The 16,946-nt window shown below is 36.2% G+C and overlaps 1 protein-coding gene across 2 annotated transcripts; it reads left to right on the top strand.

Annotated features, from left to right (window-relative positions):
- The first annotated feature begins 13,161 nt into the window (after positions 1 to 13,161).
- LOC114283059 (FCS-Like Zinc finger 8) lies at positions 13,162 to 16,712 on the top strand. 2 transcript variants are annotated; one of them, XM_028225885.2, is made up of 3 exons: positions 13,162 to 13,946; positions 14,089 to 14,912; positions 16,213 to 16,712. In XM_028225885.2, exons 2-3 carry the CDS (start codon positions 14,098 to 14,100, stop codon positions 16,292 to 16,294), a joined length of 897 nt encoding a protein of 298 aa, XP_028081686.2. In that variant the 5' UTR covers positions 13,162 to 13,946; positions 14,089 to 14,097; the 3' UTR covers positions 16,295 to 16,712. The 2 variants fall into 2 exon arrangements, with proteins under 2 accessions (XP_028081686.2, XP_028081687.2); XM_028225886.2 differs by having other exon boundaries at positions 13,210 to 13,893.
- The last annotated feature ends 234 nt before the right edge of the window (positions 16,713 to 16,946 follow it).

The following is a 16,946-nucleotide window of genomic DNA, read 5'->3' as shown; positions in this document are numbered from 1 at the left end:
AAGCTTCCGCTAGCCCCGATTATATTCTGTTTTGTACAGTGTACGAGCACGAAATAATTCTTCTCGTATGATCCTGTTGATCAAGTTTGCGCTCCTTCAAACATTGTTACTTTGCTACCTGAAAACACAAACATGAACTAGTCGGCGGGTGTGTGCCGGAAACCCCTCCGATGCTTAAGTCAGTAACTAGAAGATAGATAATAAGCTCTGTGTATTCTAGAGAAAGAATTGGGATACCTGTCCATAGGTCTGGTCATGAGCTTTTATAGACTTTACTTTGGCACAATCCTAGTAGGATTCCAACTCTCTCTATGAGAGTCCTCCTAGGAATCACACACCCTACTCGTTACCAACCAATTGAGATGGTTTTGCACAATCCTAGTAGGACTCTACTCTCCTTAGCAGAGTCCTCCTAGGAGTCATACTCCTACTCACTACCAACCAAGTGAGATGGTTTGCACAATCCTAGTAGGACTCTAACTCTCCTTGGCAGAGTCCTACTAGGAGTCTCATCACTGCAAGCCAAGTGAGATGGCTAAACCCTTTACCTCAGTTATACATTTCTAACTGAACTGCCTTATCGGTCCCCTGCCATTCGAACCGTGTGATCGAAAGTCAATCTATCGAATGCCACCCTGCCGAGCTATACACAGCTCGGTCCTCGCCATTGATGTTACCTCCTTTACCTTGGCTGACATCTTTACCTCGGCTGACATTGCAGTCAACCAGGTTATTTCGGTTCGGTGATACTTTAAGCACAACTGTCAATCTTGACTCTGAGATGACGCCTTGCAGAGCTATCCTTTAGCTCGGTTCTCCCCCCACTGATACCTTGGTTTTGTCTATTTAGACCGAGCTAACTGCAGCAGTCTCCGACCGAACTAACAAGGACGAGGTCCAACTTGCGAAGCCCAAACACCTCAGCCCATAGTTCGGCCCAAATCCGTAATATGAGATGTCTTCTTGGCCTAAGACCGAGCTACACCAGCCCTTATCTCGGCCCATTGCGCGGCCCAACTTCCAAAGAAGACTTTCCTAGCTCTGCCTAATATGCTTACAAATTACCCTCTCAATTCCCCCTTAATTCCATTTGCGCAACATGATTAGGATTACTCTCCTCTAGCCGAGCTAAAAACGCTCAACTCTACTGAACTAGAGAAGTTTGTTCAGTCTCACAACTCGTTCAGTCCCAACAAGTCTGGTCAGTTGCTCAGCACGTCATTCCACTAATCTGGCATGTCTGATACGATGTTATCCTAAGGACAGGTGGCGTGCCCCCATTAGCCCCGTTCTCCTATTACAGCCGTCATGCCAAAAATTTGAATAGCCCTGTTTTTTTGCCTTCAACGTATATATTCTTCGAGTTTGTAATCGTACGGCAAGTCGTTCTTTCTGTGTCTCGCCGAGTAAACTAACTCGGTTTATAATAACCCTGCCAACCTGCTTTGGCCAAGGTAACCATCATCCCGGCCAAAGAGTTCAGAAATTTGTTGGTCAAACCTGCCAACCTTCTTCAGCTTAAATCTTGATCTCAGCTGAAGAGAACGAAGTGTTGGTTATTCCGGCCAACCCTCTCCAGCCTAGATCCTGATCTCGGCTGAAGAGAACAAAATGTTGGTTTTTCCAGTCAACCCTCTCCAGCCTAGATCCTGATCTCGGCTGAAGAGAATAAAGTGTTGGTTTTTCCAGCCAACCCTCTCCAGTCTAGATCCTGATCTCGGCTGAAGAGAACAAAGTGTTGGTTTTTTCAGTCAACCCTCTCTAGCCTAGATCCTAATCTTGGTTGAAGATAGCTCAAAGTTGGTTATTCCTGCCAATTTAGAGTAAAGTGTTTGGTTATTCTAGCCAAACGTCCTGCAACCTAGATCCTTATCCTCGGCTTAAGAAAAGTAAGTGTTGGTTTTTCCAGCCAACCTCTTCAACTCAGATCCTAATCTTAGCTGAAGAGAGCTCAAAGTTGGTTATTCCTGCTAACTTAGAGCGAAGTGTTTGGTTATTCCTGCCAAACGTCCTGCAGCCTAGATCCTTATCCTCGGCTTAGGAAAAAAAAAAGTGTTAGTCAAACCTGCCAACTTTTTTTGTTGCCCCCAATTCGGGCAAAGACTTATTTAGAAAGAATTGGCCAATCCTGCCAACCTTCCCAATTTCCCCCCAGTCGGGCAAAGACTTTTGCGTGGTCAATCCTACTTGTCAACCGTGTTAACTCTGGCCAAAAAGCTTTTTGTCTGGTATCACTGTTGCGCCGGACTCTGCCTTGGTGTGCGCCCCATCTTCCTCTGCTCGGATGTATTGGTGCACTCTCTCCATTAGGGCTTCCATAATAAAGGGCGACGTCATTGTCATTGAATCCCTCAACTTATTGCCAGCCGGCAAACCTCGTTTGTACTGTGCGATAGCTAGGTTTGTAGGGCAATCTCCAATCTGATTAAAAGTCTCCCAATACCGGTTATTGTAAGACCTCAATGTTTCTTTCTCGCCTATGTCTATGGAGAGAAGCTGGTCAACCTCCACTGGTGTCTTGGTGTTTGTTCTAAGTCTGGTCACAAATGCCTCCGCTAGTTGGGCCCACGAAGCTATGCTACCTTCTGGCAACCTTTCAAACCACGTTAAACCCAGGTCACCAAGGCTGAAAGGAAACATGATACACATTAGAGCCTCGTTTCGCCGATACACGGCCATAACCTAGTAAAAGTGGCTCAAGTACGGGTTCGACTTCCCCTCATAAGTAGTGAATTTGGGCTGGTGGAAGCCTGAGGGTAATGATGCGTTCTCTATTGTCGGAATGAATGGTGAGCTCTGCAACCTTGCTAACGCTTTGTTTGCTGGTTCATAGGCAAGGCGTGGCTTTGGAATTCCAACCTCGACACTCCCATGTGTTCTAGGAGCTAATCGTTGTAGTGCGGAGACTCTGTGAAGGTCGTGAGCCTGAGTGTCTTCTCTCTTTTGAGCCCTTTCAGTCCTCATTCTCTCAGGCTTGGAGTATCGTGTCCTGGAAGTCTTTGATTGTGTATCGCCCGACCTGAGGCTTCTACTTTCAGTTTGTGATAGTGTGACTTGTCTGTTACGAACTTCTGAGTGGCAAGAGTGTGTGTTGCCTTTGCGCCCCTCTTTTGTTGCCACACATTTTGCCTTTTATTTGGCGCCTCATCGTCTCTATGTCAGCCGCCATTCTTCTTATTACTTCGTCTTGCTCCCTTACGCGATCTTCGAGAACCTAAGGATCTATCCTCCGCCTCTGTCTATCAGGACTTTGAGAGCGGTGTAGACTTGAGCCTTGTCTTTCTCTTGCTTCTCTCCTTGGATTCCTTCGCTGGGGATCTAATTCCGCCATGGGTGGGATAGAAGGTAAACCTTCGCGCCTCCCACCCCCTTTCGATGTTTGCCCATCAATAGCAGATTGCGGCAAGTCTTCATTGTGCGTCATTGCTTTCAACTAAAGAGAAAAACTTGATCAAGAGGTTTTATTCTTTATGAAATTCCCACAGATAGCGCCAATTGTACGAGCACGAAATAATTCTTCTCATATGATCCTGTTGATCAAGTTTGTGTTCCTCCAAACATCGTTACTTTGCTACCTGAAAACACAACCATGAGCTAGCCGGCGGGTGTGTGCCGGAAACCTCTCCAATGCCTAAGTCAACAACTAGACAATAGACAATAAGCTCTATGTATTCTAGAGAAACAATTGAGATACCTGTCCATAGGTCTGGTCATGAGCTTTTATGGACTTTACTTTGGCACAATCCTAGTAGGATTCCAACTCTCCCTATGAGAGTCCTCATAGGAATCACACACCCTACTCACTACCAACCAAGTGAGATGGTATTGCACAATCCTAGTAAGACTCTACTCTCCTTAGTAGAGTCCTCCTAGGAGTCATACTCTTACTCACTACCAACCAAGTGAGATGGTTTGCACAATTCCAGTAGGACTCTAACTCTCCTTAGCAGAGTCCTACTAGGAGTTTCATCACTGCAAGCCAAGTGAGATGGCTAAACCCTTTAACTCGGTTATACATTTCTGACCGAACTACCTTATCTCGGTCCCCTGCCATTCGGACTGTGTGATCGAAAGCCAATCTATCGAATGCCACCCTGCCGAGCTATACATAGCTCGGCCCTCGCCATTGATGTTACCTCTTTACCTCGGCTGACATCTTTACCTCGGCTGACATTGTGGTCAACCAGGTTATTTCGGCTCGGTGATACTTTAAGCACCACTGTCAGTCTTGACTCTAAGATGACGCTCTGCAGAGCTATCTTTTAGCTCGGTTCTCCCCCCACTGATACCTCGGTTCTGTCTGTTTAGACCGGGCTAACTACAACAGTCTCTGACCAAACTAACAAGGACGAGGTCCAACTTGCGAAGCCCAAATACCTCGGCCCATAGTTCGGCCCAAATCCGTAATATGAGATGTCTTCTTGGCCTAAGACCAAGCTACACCAGCCCTTATCTCGGCCCATTGCGTGGCCCAACTTCCAAAGAAAACTTTCCTAGCTCGGCCCAATTTGCTTACAAATTACCCTCTCATACAAGATGGTCTTTAGTAATCTCGGATTACTAGCCGGTCATCTCACTAACCCTTATGGGGCAGGGTTCGACTCTTGACACATAGATACATGTTCTTCCTAACTTGTGTGATAATTTATCGGAACAAGCCACGTAACATTTGGTGATGGATAGAAATGTTGTCATCAAATGATTTTTTGGTATTTTTTGGTATACGTTATAAATAAAATATTTAGAAATTTTTTAACAAAATTCTAGCCCCACAAAAAGAAATAATTTTAAGAACAAAACTAAACAAAGTGTTAAGAATTCATTTGAAAAATAAGGAGTGAAAGAGAAAGATAGAGTCATAAGGAGTGGAAGAGAGGGTCACAACAAAAAAGAAGAAAAAGAATGAGGTAATGGTGGCGGTGGTGGTAAGAGTGATGTGGAGCACAAAAGATCAAGGATTTTACAAGTAAAACGGGTTTATAGAGGAAAGAGACGTGGAAGAGGCCATGCATAAGAAGAAAAAAAAAAAGGCTGGTGAATGCAGTTAGAAGATGGAGTTACAAGTGGTGATTGGAATGAGAGAAAGGGGCTAGGGTGGGTGATGAAGGAGGGAACAAGGTATGAGAGACTAGGGTGTGGACATAGATGTGAAAGGGCTAGCGGTTTGGAAATGGGCTTGGGATGGTTGTCGGATGTGGTATTGGCATCAACCGAAAAAAGAAAATGAATGAAATGTCTTAGGGTTTTATCTCTTTTGGTAATCGAACTTGGGAATAAAATGGTATTCAAAAAATTATGAAAGGTAGAGACAAGTGCTCAACCAAAATTTCGGGGTACATTTAGAAACTCCTATATTGAAAAATGTTATACACTCACAATTTTAGACGCATAAAATCACCATAATGTGTCAAAAAAGTTGGGTTTTATATAACAAGTGTATAATAAATTAAAAGTTGATAGCTATCATACTATAATTATGAATTAAATTGAGAAAGCTTTTTTTTTTCTCTTTTAAGGATCTCAAAAATATTTTTCATTTAATAAACTAATGTGTGAATTTAATTGTTCTATTAGTACATAGGGTTCAAGGAAAAGATATATATAGTGTTGTTTTGGATATGGTTTATAAGTTGACTTTTTCACTTATTAAAAAAAATATGTATAAAATTAAAAAGGTGACGTGATCCATATAAACTCACCTCTCTATATTTCTGTATATCTTTTTGTAAAAAATTTAAAAGTGCACTAAATAAACAAAACATAAATTGTCACGATCCGCTCCCTGTACCCAAGGGTTAAGTATCGTAATGGCCAGTAACTGAAGTTACCTCCGGCTAATTCTTAAACAAATTACTAAACGCGAGCGGAAAAAATATTTAAGTGAGGGTACCAAAATAATCATTGGAACTTTTATTTTTATAACAAAATTTATAGACCAAAAAAGTCGATATTTACATATGAAGAATAAAATTATAAATACTATAAAAGTGTTGTGTGTGTCTATTTTGCAGCCCCGCATCTAAGACTCTTCAAAAGCTATTTCTGAATTACATTATTTCCTGAAAATTGGTAAACAGCTATAAGCACATGGTAGAATGAGAAATATTATACTAAGAGCATAAGGGTATAAAATTCATCATGGATAATTATTGGGCTTAAAATATTATACTGAGAGCATAATTATCATGGAAATCATTTGACACATATACAGAAATCATATAAACAAAATAATCATAACCACAGTATAGAACGGAACAGAACAAATATATGGACTCAAGAGGTGGCTCATATGAACTCTAAAGGTGGCTCCCACCATAGTGTAGCACTTAGTTTCGTACAATACTTTACTCCACACTAGAAATCATAACCACGGTACAGAACAAAACAGATATATGGACTCAAGAGGTGGCTCGTACGAACTCTAGAGGTGACTCTCACAATAGTGTGGCATTTAACTCCGTACAGCACTTTGCTCCACACCAGAAATCAGAGTGTCAGTGGATCCATGATAGACAGAAGGTCGCAAAGTGATTAATCAGAGGGCCCATGGTTATTTAAGGCCCCCAAGGCATGAGACCTCCGTTGTGATACTTATAAAATAATTACTCAAAACACATTTTAATAAACAGTTATATTATATCTATGGGTTTTCCTTAGTATATCAAATAAGGTTCATAAATAAATAACATAATTAAAAATGCTAATATAATATATATATATAATACAATTTATGTAAAATAAATTATAATAATTCAAAATATATGTAAAATATATTATGACGACTCAAGATATAATATAATTTATTTTAATATTAATTTCATCTTTTACTTTTTGTTCACTGCAACTCACTAAATATTTCAAACAAAACTCAGAGTTTTATATATAAACCAAATAATTAGAGGCAGTGAGAGAGAGACCAAGAGTGCTGATGAGGATGCTCTTGATGGATAGTTATATTTATAGTGAATAAGGCGTGTGGAGGAAGACTGCTTGGAGCGCAAACATTTTGTTGTATAAAAAATTGTTATATTTCAACGTATTTTAGGGGTTGTTTAGGATGAGTTAAATAAGTGTATTTTTTGTCTTTTTATGAAAAATTATATAGAAAAGTAGAGAGGTGATGTGATGGAAAAAAGATAAAAAGATAAAAAGATTGATTATTTTAAGGATGCCAAACTTGGCCTTAGTATAGAAAAAATATAATAAAAATAAAAATATTATAATACTCAAAAAATAATTTTGACTAATAATATAAAATTAAAATTATTTTTTTTATAAATCATTTATAATAAAATTTAAAGGACTATTTAAATTTTCGGATCGTTACATAAACAATCCCTAATAAGCTGATTTTTTATAGTTCATCCCATAAGACCATCTCCAACGCTTCAGCAAACCTGATATCAAATTCAAAATTTGATTAAAAAGCCACTTTTTTGAGCTCCAACGGTTTCACCAAATCGATATCAAATCCAGAATTCAGCAAATCTTGTACCAAAATGAGAACAGGCGAAGCATTTTACCAAATCACTGTTCCTAACCGTTGGGAGAGACCAACCGGTCAACCAGCCGGTTGCCCGGCCGGTTGACCAACCGGTTGACCGCCTAAAGGTTCAAACGGTTCGAAGAAAAAGGTTCAAACAGTAAAAAAAAAAAAAAAAAAAAAAAATTTGCCTAACCGGTCGACCAGCCGGTCGACCACTAAAAGGTTCAAAAAAAAAAAAAAAAAAAAAAAAAAATTCGCTTAACCGGTCGACCGGCCGGTCGACCAACCGGTTGCCCCTGGTACAAATTTGATGAAAGTACACCGTTGGAGCGAGTGGTATCAAATTGGTAAAATGAGTCATTTTTTACTCAAATTTGGTGAAAAATCTGAGTAACCGTTGGAGATGCTCTAAGGATCAAAATCTAAACTCCAACCCACTTTTCTAATTTAAAAATATATTTAAAAATCTCTCAGTATTTTAAAAATATTTTTTACTCCTAACATTAAACAATACATTAAAAGGAGTACTTGTTAACATTTCTTTTTAATTTTAATGAATTTTATTTCAAAATTTTAATATTATTACTACACATTCCATTATTTTGGCCTCTTTTAGGAAGGAAATTTTTTTTTTATTAACTTATTAATTTATTTGAATCACATCAACTTTTTATTTTTTTAATAAATTTTTTAAAAAATCAATAAATCAAAAAAAAAAAAAAACTCAAGATAAACCTTATGTTAAAAAAATATATAAATTTATTATTAAAAAAAAGTAGAGCATTTTCCATGAACAACAGTGATACATACCATAAAAATAGAACTCTACACATTTGGCAATGAAAAAAAATAAATATATAAGACACAAACATCACTATCATTGTAAGATCTGTCCCTATTAAAGCTCATTAGAGTTTCTTTATTAGAGCTTTTGATCATTTTTCTTCCATGATCATATGGTGTAAGTCTAGGAGTGGTGAGTATGCTATTATATTCGCATCAGACTAACAGCACGTGAGAGAGAGAGAAAGAGATCAGACTGATAGCGTATGAGAGAGAGAGGGGGGGCTGACCACTCTACAAGTAGAGAGAGAGCCAAGTTTTTCCATTCCTAGTTTCTACCTTAAAATCTCATGAGAGCTAAAGGTGTAAATCTGGCCTGACTCGGCTCATGTCGGGGCTTGTGGGCTCCCGTCAAAATTCGGGTTGGCCCATGGGCCACAAAATTAGGCCCAAGCCTAGGGGTATTCGGGCTTTGGGCGGGCCAGGCCTCGAGTCGGCTCGGTGGGCCTAAGCTTGGCGTCGAGGCTTGGGCGGGCCTGACCTTTTTTTTTTTTTTTAAGTTTAATCTACCAAAATTTTATTATTTTCCACTTAAAAAATACACTGGGCCTCAGCGCGGGCCAGGTGAGCTTTAGGCCGGACCTTGAGTGGGCTGATGGGCTGGGCCACAAGCGGGTAAGGCGGGCCGGGGGCCACGAGCGGGGCGGGGCTGGGCTGGACTTCAAAATGATGGCCTAGGCCCAAGCCCAAGGGCTCAGGCCCGAGCCCAAACGAGCCTGAACGAGCATGGCTCACCTCTGGCCGCAGGCGGGCTTCGGGCCGCCCATGGGCCATTTTTACACTCATAATGAGAGCATCTCTAACAGTATATTTTTTTTATGTTAAATTTGAATAAAAATTAGGGGTGTTCGCCATTCGGATTTGGACGGTTTGCGGATCGGTTTGGACCCGCCCGCATCTATGCAGTTTGGGGAAAATACAACCTGCAACCGCCCGCAGTGCGGTTTGCGGTTTGTGCAGATAGGGTTCGCGGATGCGCGGGCGGTTACGGGCGGTTTGTGGATTGGACTTTTTTCTTCAAAAATTTATTTTTGAGCCTTATTTTTTTCCCCATTTTGTAAATATTTATTTTGGGTCATTTTCTTTCCATTTTCTAAAATGTTCCAACACTAATAATTAATGAATTAAAACTTATACAATTAAAAATACAACAAAATCAATTCGTAACACAAACAAATCATTCAAAATCTTAAATCAAATCATAAACTAATACAAGCATATATTTCAAAATCCTAAACTATAATTCCATATTCATTAAGGAATTTAAAATTCCAAATCACACTTCATCCGGGACAAGTTCAGTTATGTAATAATAATAATATGATCAGTATTTATTTAGTTTCAGTTGATATAATACTATTAGCAAATGTAATGCTAGAGTAAGTTCAAAAAATAAAGGGTATTTTGTTTTGGACAAAAATATCTAGATGAGATATAGAAATGAAATCAATAGTTAAGATAAAAATAAATAAATAAATAAATAAATAAAGTGCGGACGGTTTTCTTGCGGGTTGCGGGTTTAGTTAAGATAAAAATAAATAAATAAATAAAGTGCGGACGGTTTCTTGCGGGTGCGGGTTAAACCCGCAACCCGCAAAGTTGCTATATTTCAAACCGCATCCGCCTACACTGTATTTGCAAAACCACCCATTTGTATACGAATTGGGCGGGTTGGGCGGTTTTTGCTGATCGAATAAACCGTTGTCCACCCGTAATAAAAATTGAAGTAAAAAATCTATTTGAATTAAGTGCTCGAATCGAAGATTTTGAGCTTGTATCAAAAGACCGGTCGACTAGTGTATTTTTTTTACAAATTTTTGCAAAGATGTGGTCATCCAAGAGATGGTGATAAAAGTTGCCAGACGTTCTCAATTTGATAATTTTTTTTTTAATATTTTTGATTTGATACTTATGTCATGAAACTATTGAAACATAAAAAATATTATTATTTTTATCAAATTTAAATTTGATGAAAGAATTAATGGATGAAATTGTCTCAATAAACTTCCATTTCAAGGTAGGTGAGAGAATTCCACGGGAAATTCTATTTTCACATACCTAATTATATCAGTGTACACACTTAAGGAAGTATTATTTTAATGGCAATTATATCCTAAGCTAAAATGATCATAATGGACATCCACTAGTACCCTTAATATTATATGAAAGTATTCTTTGTACACATATTTTAAAAATAAAAAAATCTCAATGTACACATTTTGAGTAAAAAAAAAAAAAAAAAACTAAACCCTAATTTTTTGTTGTCACTTTACTTGCTATACACTATATACTCTTCTATTGCTTGCAAAGTAATACTCTCATATTGCTGTAATCTCTAAATTTATATTCTATTAGTGATTAGTTTTTTCGTGCAAAACTTTTTTTTTCCTTTCGCGATTTTTAGTTTGACAACCAGTACCGAATTATTTTATTATATTTAGATATCAATTGCTGAAATTTTTTTTTATTCTTTTCGAAACAAATTTGTTGAACTAATTACTTTTATTCGGAAGTTAAGTTTTGAAGTAAATGTATAATTTCAAAAAATAAGTGCCGAAATTCACAAATTGAAAAAAAAAATCAAAAAAACGAGGGTTTTATGGCAATGGAGTACACAAAGATATGAAAATGGTAAATATAATAACAAAATAGAAAGATGCTTCATTTTCAATAATATTTTGGAGGGTTTTTAATGGTATTTCTAATAGAGGTTTAATAGGGTCTTTAATGGAGGTATTCAATGGAAGACTTTGTCTTCACTTCACACTGTGGCCTTGAATTGTCTTCACGTAAGTCTACAATGGGTCTACAAATCTGGAAGTCGGGTCACTTAACAAGTGTGTGAAAATGAGAGTTGAATGGTATGTGTATAATAATTATAGGGCAAATTACACTAACAGTCCCTATAGTTTGAGGCTTATGTCACTTTAATTCCTGACTTTTCAATTGTGACACATTTGACCTCGAATTTTGAATCTTGTTCCAAATAAAGACAATTAACCTACCATTGCTTAATTTTAAGGGCAAATTCATCAATTTGATAAAATATAAACTAATTTGACAAAAATAAATGTCAAAAAATATTTTAAAGTTTTGAAAATTATTTCTACTCACCAAAAATAAAATTATATAAAATTGATAAAAATTAATAAAAATTACATTATTAATTTTTAAAAATTAATTTTACATGATCATCTAAATACATAATAAAAATTAATTTGGTAAAAAAAGAAATAAATGTCTAAAAGATTTATCAACTTTATATAAGTTTACCTTTAGTAGGTAGAAATAATTTTTAAAAATTCAAAAATATTTTTTTAACATTTAATTTTGTCAAACTAATTTATATTTTATCAAATTGACGATTTTGCCCTTTAAAATCCCAATAGTATCTTCAATTGTCCTTATTTGGAACAAAATTTAAAATTCAGAGTCAAATGTGTCATAATTAAAAAGTCATTAACTAAAATAACACAAGTTCTAAACTATAGGGATCGTTAGTGTAATTCACCCATAATTATAAGTGAATGATATAATTGTAATTTTCAATATATGAATTGAGAAAATTAATTAATAATTTAATTAATAAATATGTGTAATAAAAAAAATATGTATTAAGATAATTAATGGTGTAGAAATAAAGGTTGTATTTTGAAGGGTTTTGGAACTTTAGTTTTACCTTTTATTTTGCATATATGACGTTTGTTTGCGATTTTCAAAAATTAATTCTACACTTAATTTGAAAACTCGGTCGAAGGTAAGATAATTTGAGCTAATTGGACGTCCCATCAGTTGACCGGAACAATGCAATTTTTTTTTCTTCCACACACGTTAATTTTTATATATTCAACAAAAAATATTTTTTAAATTTTTTTAAATTTTTTAAAATTTTTTATAAATTTTAATAGAATTTTAAGTTATATATTTAATTATGAATTATAAATTTTTATATCAAATATCATATATTATATCAAAAATTTCTTATTTAATTTAAAATTCTTTTACCAAATAAATTTTTGACACTTAAATAATATTTTAAAATTTTCAAATCAAAACGCCACCAAAATTTTCCGAGTTACAGAGTACTATGCTGTTTATCGAAACCACTACTGATTCTAGGGCTGAGTAAGAAATTCGTAAAATTCGTAATCCGATCCAGTCCAGTCTAATCCGATAGGTTTGGATTGATTTTTTGAATCCATGGTTCGATTCCGGATTGAAGAATTAAAAATCCGTAGTCCACGGATTGGTTCCGGATTGAACCCCACGGTTCCAGATTGGAACCGATCCGAACCGTATACAAATAATCTATATTTTTATTATACATCCTCCCCCATAGTATCTTCTCTTATTTTATATAAAATCTAAACTCAAACTTAAACCTCGTATGATATCTTCTTTTATTACTTTTATTTGTTAGTTTTTAGTTTTAATTTGTAATGGTCTAAATACTTATGGTGAAACCAATTTTTTTATAATTATTTAAATTCTAGAACATTATGTCACTATTATAGAAAAATTTGTTGCTATTATAGAAGTAATATAGCGCTATGTTTATATTTTTATAAAATTAAAGTGTCATATATATATATATATATTTTTGTTATTTAATTATGTGAATTCGTAGTCTTAAATCGATCCAATCCGTGTTTAAATTGATTGGTTCGGATTGGTTCCAATATTTAAACGAATTGGATTGGTTCCGATTTTTTAAGAACCGTAAATAACGGATTGGTCCTGATTTTATTCCAATCCGATTTAATCCGGACCATACTCACCTCTAACTGATTCCCATGCTCTCTCTCTCACACACTCTCTCACACACGCGCACGCGCGCACACACACAGATCTTTAAAATCACCCCGAACAACCAACATTCCCTCTCTCTCTTCAACTTTCTCTCTCCACTGATTCCATCTCTGTTTTCCTCTGCAACCATTGCTATTTTTTAGGACTAGTGGAGTCAAGAAAAGAATACCCACTACTTCTCACAAAGAGATAAAAGAGGGAGGAGAGAGAAAGAGAGTGTGTGATACAGTGAACCCATCTTTTTGTTTTGTTTTGTTTTTCAGGTACTTTTGAATTTATGGGTCTTGTGTGCCTCGAAAGCTCTTGAAATCTTTAACTACGGTGATAAAAGAAAAGAAAAGAAGAGAAAAAAATCAATTTTGCTGAAATATTATTATTATTACTAGAAGGATACAAACAAAACCGTATAAAGCAAACCGAAAAAGCAGATTAAAATACAACCCTTTTTCGATTTTTGTTTGTTTGTGTTTATTTGTGTGTGTGTCTAGTACTGATCATGACTCGGTGATAGCTTTGCTCCCATGTCGGTTGTGAGAGATTGGGAATGAGAATGGGTTTCTTGCTGATAAACTAGAGAAAGAAAGTGCGAGAAAACCGGGGAAAAAGTCGAGACTCTTTGTTTCTTGTTATTTTCTCGGATTTTAGCCATGGAGGTCACAGTTTTTTAGATTGTAGAAGAAGATAGAGATCGAATTCATGGTTGCCTATTCTGATTTTTTGGATTTCTGGGTTTTATTCTTCGATAGAACTCCAAGGTGGGTCTTGCAAATTCATGGCGGTTTCTAGCTAAAATCCCATTTCTTTTCTGGTCCGTAGTCTCTCTCTCTCTCTCTCTCTCTCTCTCTCTATATATATATATATATATGTATATATCTATCTATCTATCTATGTGTGTGTGTATGAATATTTGATGGGTTTTGGTTTTGATGATTTGTTTTGGGTATGAACAGAGAAGACTGATGTTGAGGAAGAGATCAAGAGCAACAAGTAAGCAAGCTCTAATGGCGGATCATGGTTTTTCACAATCACCGAAGGAGAATTACAGAAAACCAATTTCATCGATTTTCAGCTCTCCAAGAATGTTCACCGACACTGAATCTGTACTCAGCAGCCCAACTTCAATCCTTGATAGCAAACCCTTCTCTGCTTTGAGAAACCCATTTCGTTCCGATTCACACCCCACAAAAACCCCCAAACCTGAAATTCGAACTCACTGGGATTCAAGAGGGGTTGGTCTGGGCATTGTTGATGCTCTCAGCGATGAAAAATCAGACCCAAATCAATCCAAACTCGAAACCCGAAAAGTCTTGTTTGGATCACAATTGAAGATTCAAATCCCTCCCCTGTTACCCTCTGTTCTATCCCCTGCTGAATCGCCGAGATCACCGGCTGATTTCGGCACCAAGACGAGGAATTCTCAATTGGGTTCTTTTTCCCCTGGATTATCTAAGAAATCACCTTTTGGGTCTGAGAATTCGGGCAGAGAAAACCAGAATTCGACTCGGGTTTTTGCTGGATGTCTCTCTGCTAGTGAAATGGAGCTTTCGGAGGACTATACTTGTGTGATTTCGCACGGTCCGAATCCGAAGACGACTCATATATTTGACAATTGTGTTGTTGAAAGTTGCTGTGGTGTTGTTGGGATCTCTGGTGGGAGAAAGGAAAATGGTTTTTATGGGAATGGATCAATGAGGTATCCATCTGAGAGTTTTCTCAGCTTCTGTTACACTTGCAAGAAAAATCTTGGGCAAGGAAAAGACATTTACATATACAGGTTAGCTCTAGATATCCTTTCTTTGTTTACCTTTTTTGGGTACTTTGAATTTTTTTGGAAATGATCAATTTCAAGTTGACAACTTGTTTGGATTAAAATGGATTGGATACATATATGAGAATTGGAGTTGGGTCATTGTCATCTAAGCTTGATGCTTTTTTTTTCTATTGATTCTAGTTCACAAAATCAATATCTCTAAAGCTTTGACTTACTATCTATACTATGAGTTCAAATATCTTGTTTCTAGCATCCTAGCTTTGAATTTGTCATAGCCACAATTGTCTAACCATGTTGGTTCTGAATTCAGCTGTGTCCGTTAATAGTGAATTGATATTGGTTTCCTGGATATGTAGGATGATCCTTTTTTTCCCCATAATTAATTGATTGAAGCTCGAATATTCTTCACTAAATATGCCTAAGCTTCATAATAATATCCATATGATGAGTTCAAATGTCCTTTTGCATAGCCAGAAGAACTGTATCAACTCTGTCCATTACTAGTGAATTGATCTTGGTTTCATGGATAAGTTGGAGGAACCCTCGTTTTTCTTTAATTTTTTCTCTGTTTTGTTTTAATGAACTCATTCACCAGTTCACTTTGATCATGCTCTTTTTGTTGTTATTCCATAGTCTTTAAGGATAAAATACAAATTCATTTTGTCTCACTTTGGTACTTTAAGTTTTAATTTTGTCAATTTCATCCCTAAAGTATCCAATTCGATTCAAACTAGTTCAATTTTGGACAGTTGTCTAAATAATTAACCAGACAATAATATGATGTTAAAAATATTCGTTTTGTATCACTTTAATTTTTGTAGTGTTAGTTTTATCAATTGGATTTTAAACATGGTAAGGTTATATTTCATCCTCTCATCAGTGTTTTTCAGCTTCCAGTTTCATCCTAAGCATAGACACAAACACAGTAAGTGATGTTTCATCTTCTCATTATCAGGATATACTTCATCTTCATTGTTTGTGTTTTTCTATTTTCTCCACCAGTATTTAAGGACTTTAGTGACAAAGAAAGAACATATATTTGAGAGATCATAAATGTATTTTAGGGGTATCCATTGGTTCAATGGTAGAACCTTGGTTTAATGATCTTGAGGTTATGGGTTCAAATCACACGGCAACCACTTTGCGCACTTTGCCAAATGTTAGGTGTGTACCCAATCTTTTTCCTCCAAAACACATATTAATGTGTATTAAATTTTTTTTTTCTCTCTCTTTTTTTTTTTTCTTCCATAAATGTATTTTATCCCAGTTCTTAATATGAACAAATTTTCTGTTTTTTTTGTAGAGGGGAGAAGGCCTTTTGCAGCAGCGAATGCCGGCACAAGGAGATGATGTTGGAGGAGGGAATAGGGGAAAATGGAGTATGATGTTCATGTGACTTGCCCCCTGATAATTCTTCTCTTTTTCTTTCTTTCTTTCTTGTTTCAAAGAGCTATAAAGTAAACTCAACCAGCTTCACATCAATATCAGCAATTTTCTACATGCAAGGCTATCAATCAATCCACAAGAACTGAGTTTTAGACTACTTGCTTTAGGAAATATAGTTTTGAGTGTGTAACTTGGGTCTCTGTTCTGTTGAGGTGGAGGTGTTTCATCTCCATTTCTATTTTCTACCCTGTTTTTCATTGCCTAACACTCTTTCCTAAGGTGGTAGTACTAATTTGGTAATTGCTTGCTTTTGGGTTTTGCCTAAAGTTTGTGGCTGAGAGTTGGTGATGATGATGCTGATGTATAATTGAAGCAGGTTTTTTTGTTTAATAATATACTAATGGTTAAACTAGAAAATTTGTCTACAAATTTATCCTGAAATGCGATGCGTGATTTAGATTTAATTTTAGTATCGCTAGACTCACTCGAAATGTATTTCGATTGCACATTGTTTTTTTTAAGTAAATTTTTGGATATTTAGCATTACTAATAGGTCTTTTGATGAGTACGAGTATACCTAGTACGAAGAATTAAAATAATATATATATATATATATATATGGGTCTCGTGAAACTATTGTTATTGTCATTT

Source organism: Camellia sinensis, chromosome 7 (genome assembly GCF_055761805.1).
Source record: "Camellia sinensis isolate YWXY chromosome 7, ASM5576180v1, whole genome shotgun sequence".
Classification (NCBI taxonomy): Eukaryota; Viridiplantae; Streptophyta; class Magnoliopsida; order Ericales; family Theaceae; genus Camellia; species Camellia sinensis.
The sequence above is the reverse complement of the archived record's forward strand: the minus strand, read 5'-3'. Positions and strand labels throughout refer to the sequence as shown.